Source organism: Stegodyphus dumicola, chromosome 1 (assembly GCF_044657685.1).
Source record: "Stegodyphus dumicola isolate Sdum_Otavi_A_Nest chromosome 1, ASM4465768v1".
In the NCBI taxonomy this organism is placed as follows: Eukaryota; Metazoa; Arthropoda; class Arachnida; order Araneae; family Eresidae; genus Stegodyphus; species Stegodyphus dumicola.
The window spans coordinates 281,352,467-281,365,302 of NC_140768.1; the positions used below are offsets into that span (position 1 = coordinate 281,352,467).

Below are 12,836 nucleotides of genomic sequence, written 5' to 3' on the forward strand. Positions count from 1 at the left end.
TATAGATTAAAACTGAAGAATTCTAGTGCTAGCATCCATTCGAGCATTTATAATGATAACAGACAATTATATATACTGTTTTTCTTTTTTTATTTGATAGTGGCATCTGCTTAAGCTCCAACTACCAAAAACATGCTTTCCCCTCCTCTTTTTGGTTTCACTTTGATGGAAGGAGGGTATCTCTATATATTCTAACCACCTTGGTTTTAGCAGATTTAAATATATGCAATCATTCTGTTAGCAAAAGAAATTAGAAGAATGAAAATATGTGCAACATTTTTTTATCAAAACTTAATTTTCATCTAATTTCAACTCCTCAGTACTAAACAGGGATAATTTATCTGTTTGGTATATGCTCTTGATAAATCTTTCTTTCAGAGTTTCTGCACATAGCCACAAGTCAGAGAAAGCCACATTTTTCGTTTTCACACATTTTGAACTGCAGTATGTCACACAATAATACACCATCCTGAAATACTATAGTAAACAGCAACATTTTTTTAAATAAAATATTATACTTTTTGTTACAGATTATCAACATAACAGAAGCTGATTTTATAGCCAAAGTATAGCAGGTTACGAGCTCCACCTAGCAACAAATATCGCAAAAGTCACTGGGAACTGGAAATTCATGTAATCTGACAGGCCTTGAGTATAGCTAGCCTTGACTTAACAAACTCGAGTTTAACTACTTGAAAATACAAGTAAATTGTTAATAGTATTTTTCTATTAATTGTAATGTAGATTAGTTGTCTTTTTGGCCTGAGATTGTATTCAGTTTAACTGTGAAATTATCTACAATTGTTGGTATTACTTCGGTAAATTGGGAATTGAATAAATATTTTTTTATAAAATGAAAAATATATATATAAATTAATATAAATATACCAAGAATTGTTTCACAAGAAAATAGTAAAGTTAAATTAAATTTAAATAATTCTCTTGCACCACTGATTGAAAAGGAAATAATGAGAAACACTATATATTATTTTATCCATGTTAAGTCCTTTTTTCATGCCAGTCATGTAAAGAGTAATTGAAACTTAAAGAGATACAAGAAGATTAAATATCACATGTAGTGATAAAATGATAAATTAATAATAAATTTATACTCATTCACTAGCTAAACTATTGCCAGATTACAGTAAACTGGAGTTATTGCAGATGACTCATCTGTTTTGCTAGCCAGAATCTCAATGAACAAACTTCTCATGATTCTATAAGTAGGCATAAAACAGAAATTGATTTACTGGATTCTGGCTGATGATGTGAATAGGTATAGTTTCTTTTTATATTAGAAAAACACTCTGGTTGTTTACACACAAATATCAAGTATCTATTTAAGATAGTTATCATAGAAATATCAAGTATCTATTTCATTAGATAGAAATATCAAGTATCTATTTAAATCTATCATTAGATAGAAATTAGATTAGTTTCTATCATTAGATAGAAATATCAAGTATCTATTTAGATCAAGTACCTGATAGATAGTGCTAGAAACATGAAAACTTTGAAGACAGCATTTACTTCCAGGAATATTCTATAAGATAAGGCACATTGGTGGAAAGTAAAATCCTCTCCCAAAACTAATTTTAAATTATTTCATTTATAATTTAAAACCATATAAAAACAGGTTTTTTTTTTTAAATAGCTTGGAAATATGAAATGAAATAAAAAATATCTTCTCAAGAATTAAATTAATTGTATAGAACAATGCCAAAAACACATGAGGAACAGAAATAAATTCTTATAGTTTGAGATTTTTATTATTTGTTTTATGTACACTGCACAAAAAAAAAGGGGGCTGAAAAAGGGATAGTTCCTATATCTCCTGTTCTACTAGGCCGATTGACGAAATTCAAATTTTGTTTTCGATGTCTCAAAAGCACGACTTAGGATGTATATTAGATTTATACATAGTTTTTCTCTTATATAGGTATTTTGACACAAAATTCTGAAATTTGACAGGTATTCTGAAATGACATACCAATTTTTCCCATATTTTGATTCTACAACTCAAATTATGCTTAAATATTAAATTTTGTAAAATATATGGAAAAATTTAAAAATTAAACTTCTTGGTGCATTTTTTCCAGTGTGAGCAAAGAATAATTCACTTGGTGAACTTCTTCATATATGGTAACCTATTTTCCTTTCCCTTCCATTGTGCAGGAAGGAAAAAAGTCGCATTGTTCCTACCTTTTTACATTGTGGATGAGTGAAAAAAAGTCACATTGTTTCTACTTTCAAATAATTTTAACAAAGTGCGTAAACCACATTTTCGTTATTATCGCTTTCAACAAATATGCCAAATTTCAAAACGCGCCAATATATAAATTCACGTACATCTTTGGAAATTTTGAATATAAAGCTCTAATTTTTTGCACCTATGCTTAGAAATACAAGATGATTGTAAAACTTTTATAGGTTATAATTCAAATTTTTTGTCCAAAAATTTATAAAAAGTATTTAAAATTAAATCATAAAAAAATGGGTGAATTTTATTTGGAATGAACCTAAATTTTGAATTGTGTGGGAAGGAATCAAATAAGTTTCCTAAAAAAAAAAAGAGATATTAATAAATACATACCAAATTGAATTAACATTGAGGAGCTAAAATATTGAGAGGTAAATTTTAAAAACAACTAATGTTTTTTTACAAAACTTGGGAGTTTGGCATAATTTGAGTCGTAGAATTGAAATATGGAAAAAAACTGGCATGTCATTTCAGAAAATACCTACATTTGAACAATGTCTAGTAGAACGGGAGATATAGAATTTTCCCTCCTTTTTTTGGTGCAGTGTACAGTTAGCTAACTTCTTCCATAATCTTCCAATAATTAATAAATATCTTTTCTGCTATAATCATTCAGCAACTTCTGTGTCAGTAATTTTTTTTTTTTTTTTTTAAAATGTTGGATGCTGCATAGAAATTTTGTGGTTACCTATTTTTATACCTTTATATTTATTTACTTCATATCAATTCTACAGCTTTATACATTGATCTACAGTTTTAAACTCTAAGAGTGGTCAGTATTTCTGAGAAGACAAATAAATATCAGCATGGAGTCACTTCTCCACAATGACTATTTCCACAGAACACCAAAATAATATACAAAGGTCCTAGGTCATTTTACACTAAGTTGACTATATTTATCAAGATAGAGGGGAGGGGGAAACCATAAAGACAATATAATAAATAATTTTATTTACATTTATATACATTGCTTATTTATGATATACATTTCTATAAAAATATGAACAATACATTTTCTGTAAATTAGTTTCACTTGTAAAATGATGGTGGTGCAAACTCTTCCAGCCGTTCATTTCGCCTTTCTTCAATGTATTCATTCTGGCTTTCTGTAATAAAATTGTGTAACTAAATAACTGTAAAAAAGACTGTGCACAGAAAGTGTAATAATTTTAGAACCTGCAGTTTTTTTAAATATGCAAGATTTGTTTCATTCAAATGAATTGCTTATGATGTAGAAATTTCATATTGTTTTACAAATGTGGGCTACTTTCAAAAATGTGAAATATTCTGATGTAAAAACAATAAAGTAAACACATTCATCTCAAATATTTAAGCCAGTTATAAACATTGACAAATTTTACAATGAAAACGGTAAATGTTGCATAAATGAACCTGATTATAATACTTGACTACATAGCAGATATTCAGGTAGAAGAGATGTTACAGTTATAATTATAAAACAATGTCTCAAAGTTATTGCTTAAAGTAGCTGATAGTTTAATAAACAGATTTAAAATATAAAATAAAATGAAGTAAAGGACAAAAAATCTTTTAGTCAAGACTAGGTTAAATACTAGAACATGAAAGACTAAATTTCTTAACATTTTGACATGCTAAATGTCTTAAAACTTTATTAATTTATATTTCTAAAATTAAAAATTTGTCTAAATGGTATTATGGTCTGAACTGCAGTTTTCCTCAACAACAACAAAATTTCATGCTCACTCTATAATAAAATGGCAATAGAGTCAACTAACTAATTAACTAAGAATCTAGAATGAAACTAGCAGATGTTCACAGTTTTAACCACTCAGTTAAAGGTATGTTTAGGGGTTAAGTATGTTTAAGTACATATGAAAAATCAATAAAATGAACTACATTTCCAGGATTTTATATTTTTGACCTGAAACAACAGAAAATAAAGGTAATTTTAGCATCTTTCTCTCAACAAATGCATTGCCCCTGGATTTCCAGGATTTTATATTTTTTATTTGCACTGAAAAATGCCATGAATTTAGAATTTTCTCTCTAAGCAAAAGAACTGTATCTATGCATAAACCAATTTAAGCATTACTACAGATTACCTCTCCCTTTACCCCTACTAACTTCATTGGTCATTCTTAAAAAAGCACACATCAAAATAATGCCATTCACTCATCATTATCTATAACTGCTGTAATTTTGCCAAATGGTACAATGAAATAATGTAATATATAGCTAAAAAATGGATTTGGGCTGAATATGAACCTTTACTAAATGCTTGATAGGTGCCATTTTCAAAAGGTTAGCCATTTGTTTTCAACTTTCAAATAAGAATCACTGAGGTGATCAGTTCCTCCAAATATGTATAATGGTTTGTGATCCAGTTTCTGTGAATAAATATCAGATTTTTTATTGGTTAAATGCAGTATATGGGGGCAAAAAATGCAGTATCTGTATGACAGTTTTAATTGGTTCAAGGAATTACAAGAGAAAAAAGCACTGCAGCAAACTTCTTGCACCCATGCTGTTTGATCCAGGTGATGATGATGACATATGTACAAAAAGAACATAAGACATTAATAATAATGGAAACATCCTACATCACTACCACCTTAGAAATGGCAGTCTGGCTTCAGTGCTGAAAGGGTTCTCTTAATCTTTTCTTTGGCTGCCACAAACCTATCTTCATTGCTTCGTTATCAAAAGGCACCACAGTGAATGCTGATTGATACCATGGAATACTAGAATGTCTGAGGAATGAGATTAAGGGTAGTTGCAAGCAACATCCTTGAATGAAAATGCAAGGTTACATACAACAGCGTATACTTTGATAAAAATCTGACAATTTGGTTAGGATGTGCTACCCTATTCTACATACAGTTCTGAATTATTGTTCTGTGATTTTCATGTATTTGGTCTACTGAAAAAAACTCACACCAGGAAATGCTTTGCATCAAATGTTAAAATAGAAATATGCATCTTTTTCATGCAATCTGAAGAGATGTATAGAAAGGAGTTGACAAAATAGTACATTTGAGGGATTATCACTTTTAGAATCATGGAGTGTAAAGTCTGTATTTATTGAACAGCTCATATATAATAGCAAAGATGAAAAAATACAATTATTTAAAGAAACATTTCGTATAAAAAAAAAAAAAAAATCATCTGCAAGGAAATATAAACATGCATTAAAAAGACTGAACTTACTTATTTCGCGTTTTTCGGGAACAAATGAGGATAAATCAGTTTTTCCAATATCCCATGGCCTAATTTTGGGTTCCTTCTTCCGAGATTCAGGTTTTGTTTCAGGAAGAGGAATTGAAGTAAGATCTACAGTCTGTGGCTCAGGTACATCATCCTTTTCTGTTTCTGTAATTACAAAAAGTTATAAATTTTAAAGCAAAAGTTAAGCATAATTTTTAAGAACAACAAGCAAGAGGAAAAATGTAGCAAATGTGATTAACTAGACATCATGTTTCTGATTATAATTCTAATATCTGCTACTCATTTTGCAAGAAATTATTTGATAGTAATAATTTGTTCAGACAAGTTTTTCTACTACTGTTCATGCAGAATAATTTAAATAGCTGTTTAATTATACCTAAACCTTCTGCTCTGATGAATTTAATGAATTTTGCTGCCCATAATTTTAACCATTTCTGTTTATATTAAAAATGCATAAAAAAAATATTTGAACAGAAAGCAGCATTAAATCTAATAAAAGTATGCATATAATAAAATTAATATTCTGTTCATTTTACACAACAATAACAATAAAAAAAATTATTATAATACAAATGTACATGACCCAATTATCTAGTCTCAAAGAAAAAAGTGCTGCTACTCTAATACAGTCAAAAGTTGTTAATTCGGACACCCAAAATCCAGACCTCAAAGCTACAAACTTTCTGCGCATGCGTTGCGTTGACGCATGCACATAGACCTTTACGGCTGCGAATATGCATTTGTGCATGCGCATAAAATGTTTACACATGCGCGTTTAATGTATAACAGACGGTATAAGCTAAGCTAAAATTATCTAATTCAGTTAATGTTGCAGATAGTGTTGTTCCTTAATCTTCGAATTGGATCCGCCTTACTATTTTTTGCAGACTGTTAGAGCAATTTTATAAAAGTAAGCTTGAACTTTCAATTATGTCAAATAGAATTTCCGATATATATTTACTAATATGTAAAGGATCTACAAAGTGAAAGTATGTTTCGAAATCCGAAATCTGTTTATCAATTTCACGCTGCTCTGCGCCGGGGATGGGGGGAGGGGGGAACGCTGCGGCACGCAATGAATTGGAAGTTGATCTGTCAGCACTATCCTTATCTTCAGGGCAGATGTTTTTATTTTATTTGGCTTATAATTCCTTACTAAATGTAGTATTTCATCTCGATGTACTCCGTCTTTGATATAATTTAAATCAATTTCCTCGTCATTATAATTCGCTTCCGATAGTGAAGAAAGTGACACAGAGGTTATTGAAAACGAAAAAATTTCGAGTGACAAATTAGTCGGTATTCTCGACACAGAAATTATAGGACTTGAACAACGGAACTTTGTAACTAAACAAGAAATTATGTCTGTTTAATAGAATTAAAGAGAAAGTATTATCACATGAAACGAAGCAACTTAAACAACTTACATTGAAAGAAATGTTTAATAAAGTAAACAAATAAATATTAAGCATTTTCTTTTTGTAAATTTTGATATCCTTTAGATCCGTGTTTCCCAACGTGGGGCCCACGCCCCACAAGGGGGCAATGTGACTGTTAAAGGGAGCAATTCGAAAATGGTCTTGTCCAGAGTTTAAGGGGACAAAGGACTTAAATGTTCTTAATATGTTTCATGAAGTCAAAATTTTTCGAAATTTCATTTTTTATCCCCTAAAATAAAGAAAAATGTAAGCGATGTATACGTAAAAAAGTTTTTAAATTGCGGTGCATTTTAAATATTTTATAAAGAATTCTCGCTGTAGACATGGACATTTAAATGCTCTTAAAGGTATTTAAATAACTGCTTTCCAGACGTTTCTCGTACATTCCACCCAACGAATTTATTATTTTTTTTACTGTAGGAATGGCAACTGGTATTTTATTCTTTCCTTGAATGGCAATAGTAGCTACTTTCAGCTTTGTTTATATTGATCTTATATTTCTTTCTTTCAGCCCTTAGTGAAATGAGGGGTGCAAGCAAGGAAAAACATTCTTCGGTATTCGGAGGCATATTTAAAATTTGGTTTCATACCCGGTCAACTTTTGTCCTTTTATGCCAATAATGCCTGACCAACAAATCAATGAAACTAGGTCATCATGAAGCCCACTTGAAGGCGAAACATAATGCTGATATTAATTCAGATTTGAATTATTTTCACACTTTAAGGAAAATTTTTGAAAAAAAGAGTAATATTAAAGTGTCTGTTTACTGCTCATAATGCAAGTGTTAATCGTGCTCTTGAGGCTGTTTATCAAATTTCATTACTCATTGCTTAATCTGGGAAAAGCCGTACTATAGGGGAGAATTTATCAAACCATCAATATCAGCATTTAAAACTGTTCTAGAAAAAGATGACAATGACGTTAAAGCTATGCCAGTAAATAACAATACTGTTTGCAGAAAAAGATTAAATGAGTGAGGATATTGAAATACAACTTGTTGAAAAGCTGAAAACAAGAAAATTTTCGGTGCAAATGGATGAACCAACTTTGAGAGACAGCGAGGTTGTACTTGTAATTTGTGTAAGATATATTCATAAAGGGAATTTTGCCGAAGAAATGTTCTGTAAATCATTAGAAAGCACCACTACCTCCAAAGATAATAAAATAAAGCACGGAATAAGAAAAGGGTTGCTTAAATTTGATAAAAGATGAGAATCCAGAATGCTTCTTGTGCATTGCCTTATTCATAGAGAAAACCTGGCAGCTAAAAACAATTCGCCTGTTCTAAATGAAGTACTAAATTCAGTTATAAAGTGTATCAGTGCTATTAAAAGCTAGGGCCAAATGTGAACGTCTTTTCAAGTAATTTTATGAAGAACAAAATGAAGACTATATGAGACTTGTACTTCACACTGAAGTAAGAAAGCTGTCGAAAGGGAACTGCTTGGAAAGATTTATGGAACTATTTGATACTCTTACTTATTTTTTAAGCAACAAACCTGAAACGAAAAATCTGTTAACGGACGATAACAAGGCAATTGTGAGTTATTTAGCCGATATCTTTGAAGAATTAAATATATTAAATAAACAACTTCAAGGAGCAAATAAAACTTATGATGCAAAAGGAAGATATTTAGTTTCATTATCTTTGAATTATGTCAAGCATATACTATTTACCACAAAAATTTTGAAAAGTCTCATTGGCTCCAAAAATGTGACGTGACTACCGCTATACTTGTTATTGTCGATCATTTGAAAATTTTATCGGCTGATTTAAAAGATTTTATAACTTAAAACAAATTGATTTTCCAACTTGGATGATGCAGCCAATACTAGTGGATTTGGCTGATATTTCAAATATGCAGTAAAAAGAACTAAAAAAAATGCAAAGTGATAAGTCAATCAAAACTTTATTTAATATAAAAGGAGCGATGACATAGCTTTGTGAGAAAACCAGAATCAGATATCCAAATGCAACAAAATTTGCAGGAGAATTATTGTTACAGTTTCCATCTTCATATTTTGCTGAATGCATCCGCATTAGTGCCATAAATGATTTGCTGCTAAAAATAAAAATCGGTTGGATATAGATGAAACCGGGAGACTTGTGACTCAAGTTATCTAAATTGGAATCTGACATAAAATTTCTTTGCAGCAAGTATCAAGCGCAAGAAACTCGCTAAATTTAAATAATAAGAATTACTAATACTTAAAATAAAAAACTTTCACTAAAACGAGTTTTTTCTTGAATTTCAGTTCTCCATGTTTTGAAAGTTCACTTACTGTGTTTGTTCACAAAATTTCGTAGTCATTTCTTCCTAAAAGCTATCATTCAAGTTTCTTTCATGAAAATTTCAATTTTTAAATATTAAAAACTATGTATATGCTAGGGGAAGCTTAAAAATTTTAGAGAGGATTAGGTGGGGCATAGCACAAAAAAGTTTGGGAAACACTGATTGATCATAATTGTTCTTTATTTCATAAATTACGGTTTCATATTTTTAATTTTTTAATTTCTGCCTGCCATCTTACCATATTTAAACTGATGATCTATAATCCGGAAAAATCGATAATCCAGAATTGCCGAAGTTCCGACGAGTCTGGATTAACGACTTTTGACTGTACTTACAAAATAACATACAAAATAACAGAAGACAGCCAACTGTATCTAAATGAGTATATAATCCTCGTTTAAATACTTTCTTAAATAGTTGAAAATATCATGAATATGTTTGATTACCATAAGTAGAGAACATCAAAAATTAAATTGTACTAATAAAACAACATAGTACCAAAACAATGCTTAAAATTTTAAGAACTTGAAATGATATTTAAAGATCAAAATGAAATGCCATTCGATCAAAATTTTATACATATTATGGTTATATGTTATAAAAACTTATGGGAAAAACTTAAACACAACTTTCCAAAAACTTTAAAATTTTTCCATAGGTAAGTAGCAGTTTCTATAGGTAAACTTACATTCAAGAAAGCAGTTTAAATAGCATGTAAACACACACACACACAAAAAAAAAAAAAAAAAAAAAAAAAAAAAAAAGGTTTTAAAGCATAGGATTTTACTGTAGATGCTCAAATTAAAACATAATCTACTGCTGTACACTTTGTATTAAAATAAAATACAAACAAATCTGCATGTAACATAATTGTTAAGCTAAAACTGTCTCCATTTTATAAACATAGCTAATGTCTTTCTATCTTTCCTTGTATATTTCTGTTTCGAGAGATTATTTTTCTGTGTAATTTTATTTCAGTCTATGTACAAACATAAAATTATTAATTAGAAATTATACAATCATACAGCTACTTCTTTGTCATGAGGTTTATATGAAAGAATTTGCAATCGCAACTAAAGTGTATTAAATGCAATATTCTGTTTTCAGTTAAGATGACTTTTATAACAAAATAATTGGAAACTGATTTATGAAAACAAATAGGTGATTCATAACTCATAACACAAACTCATTTTATTTAAGGAAGCTAATTTATCTTTACCATATTATTTATGTTTGTCTTTTAAATATCATCTTACACATAGTACTTTGTATTAGCTACAATTTTATGTAACCTTAACTCGAACCTGGACCCCTCGAATAGGAGCCAAGTGTGATACTGTTACACCACTAAAGCATGCTGGAAGGAGGAAGAAAATACATTATATACACCCTCTGATAAAGGGTGACTGGGAATTAGGGGACCTAATCACGAAATCCTGGTGGTGACGAATTATTGTCCACCACCTTTTAGTTTGGGCACCATCTGTAGCATCACTGGGTCTTTTTGATGCTGGAGACATGAAAAATGTGTAATGCCCTCACCAGTACTCGAATACACATCGACTATGTTTCTAATTACAGCATGAAGGCATGCGGAAAGAAGGGAAAAAATACCATGTTATACATGAAGGGTTGGCCCCTGTTATGGCCTGATGGCTGAACTTGATTTGGCCCAGGAGGGCTGGAGGTTTCAGCCCTTGCAACAACAACAACCTTATAACATGATAAAATAAAATTTGCATGGGAAGGTACATGAATACACCACATAATCATACACATTTACACTTTCATATATAACACAGCTAACAGTCATACGAGGGCCATCCAGGAAGTAGATTACGTTTCCGTCTGTGTCCGCTAGGGGCGGGGCTAGCGCGGCCATCTTGGGGTCAGAGCGTTGCGCAGCTCAGTCTACATCTAGCCGTGCTAGTGAGAGGTTCGTGCTGTGCTCCATTCAGATACTGTGACGGTTTGAAATGTCTGCGTTAATTGAAAATCCCGCGAGCTGCGAGGTGCGCTCAGTAATAAGGTTTCTGACTGCAAAAAACTGTAAACCGATAGAAATCTATCGGCAGCTTCGTGAAGTGTATGGGGACAACATTATCACTGAAGGTGGAGTGCGTCAGTGGGTCATAAGATTTCAAAATGGCCGAACCAATGTTCACGACGAAGATCGAAGTGGGAGACCCAGCATAGTGACCGCCGAACTTCTCGAAAAAGTCGATGCTAAAGTCCGTGAAAATCGAAACTTCACAATAACGGAACTTTCTTTGAGTTTTCCACAAATTTCGCGAAGTTTGTTGCACGAAATCATCAGCGAAAAGCTTGGTTACCACAAGTTTTGTGCAAGATGGATTCCAAAAATCTTGACAGAGGACCACAAAAATCAGCGAATGGCTGCAGCGTTGAACTTTTTGGACGCTTACCATAAGGATGGTGACTCTTTACTCGATCGCATCGTTACTGGTGACGAAACATGGGTGAAACATGTGAACTGTGAAACGAAATTGCAATCAATGCAGTGGGGGCACACAAGTTCTCCCCAAAAACCCAAGAAATGCATGCAAACAATGTCGGCAAGGAAGATGATGGCGACTGTTTTTTGGGACAGAAAAGGTGTAATTTTGGTGGACTTCCTGGAAAGAGGCACTACAATAAACTCTCAAAGGTATTGCCAAACTCTCCAAAAACTCAGAAGAGCAATTCAAAACAAGCGCAGAGGAATGTTGAGCTCTAAGATCTTGTTGATTCACGACAACGCCGGGCCCCACACGGCAAATGTCACTCGTAAAGTTCTTGAATCTTTTAAGTGGGAGTTGTTTCCTCATCCGCCGTACAGTCCCGACCTGGCACCGAGCGACTTCCACCTATTCCCAGCAATGAAGAAGTGGCTGGCTATGCAGCGTTTTGATGACGACGCACAGCTGCAAGAAGAGGTAACGAAGTGGTTGAAGGCGCAGGCGGCCAAATTTTTCGACGAAGGAATTTCCAAGCTCGTACATCGCTACGATAAATGCCTTAATTTGTATGGTGACTATGTAGAAAAGTAGTATTTGAGTGTGGCTTTCATCTGTATATAATAAAATTTGTTTCCTATACTTTGTTTATTTTTTTATTCCAAAACGTAATCTACTTTCTGGATAGCCCTCGTATTTTGGACACATCATCTCCTTGCCTCACCCCATATAGTTTGATTCAAGCTTCATTACTATCTTACATTTACATACCACAATGTGGTAAATGTACATATATACATGACAGAACATGCGATAAATCACTGGCTGCTCTGAACATTCATCAAAAGTAACAAGATCCCGATTCCCAACAATGAAGCCCCGTTCACAAGAGCTGATTCAACCAATAGTGAAAACTGATTCTTCCAATGTGTCCCGTTCACATGGCGACAAGCATTAACTGCTTCTCTGAATTGGAAGTAGAATATTCCTACCTCTCGGGAGCAAGGCAAATGGGGAGATTTTCCATATTGCACTGCGTGATTGCGCAGTTCACTTAATGACTGCTCGCTAGACTTTCAGCAAAACAATCGAGTTGGTAGACATCTGAGGATGCGATATCATCCAAAAAAATTACATCGAATCATACGAAATACGGAAATTTGTAAACAAGTACAGACA

At 32.1% G+C, this 12,836-nt stretch overlaps 1 protein-coding gene across 1 annotated transcript in view; it reads right to left on the reverse strand.

Moving 5' to 3' along the window:
- Window positions 1-3,189: 3,189 nt before the first annotated feature.
- The window catches only part of LOC118192395 (coiled-coil domain-containing protein 174), a 38,586-nt gene continuing 28,939 nt past the window's right edge, over window positions 3,190-12,836 (reverse strand). The window contains exons 9-10 of the mRNA XM_035363349.1: window positions 5,450-5,611; window positions 3,190-3,366 (exon numbers count right to left, since the gene is read on the reverse strand). Coding sequence (XP_035219240.1) covers window positions 3,290-3,366; window positions 5,450-5,611 — 239 coding nt within the window. The 3' untranslated portion in view covers window positions 3,190-3,289. The remainder of the gene's footprint in view (window positions 3,367-5,449; window positions 5,612-12,836) is intronic.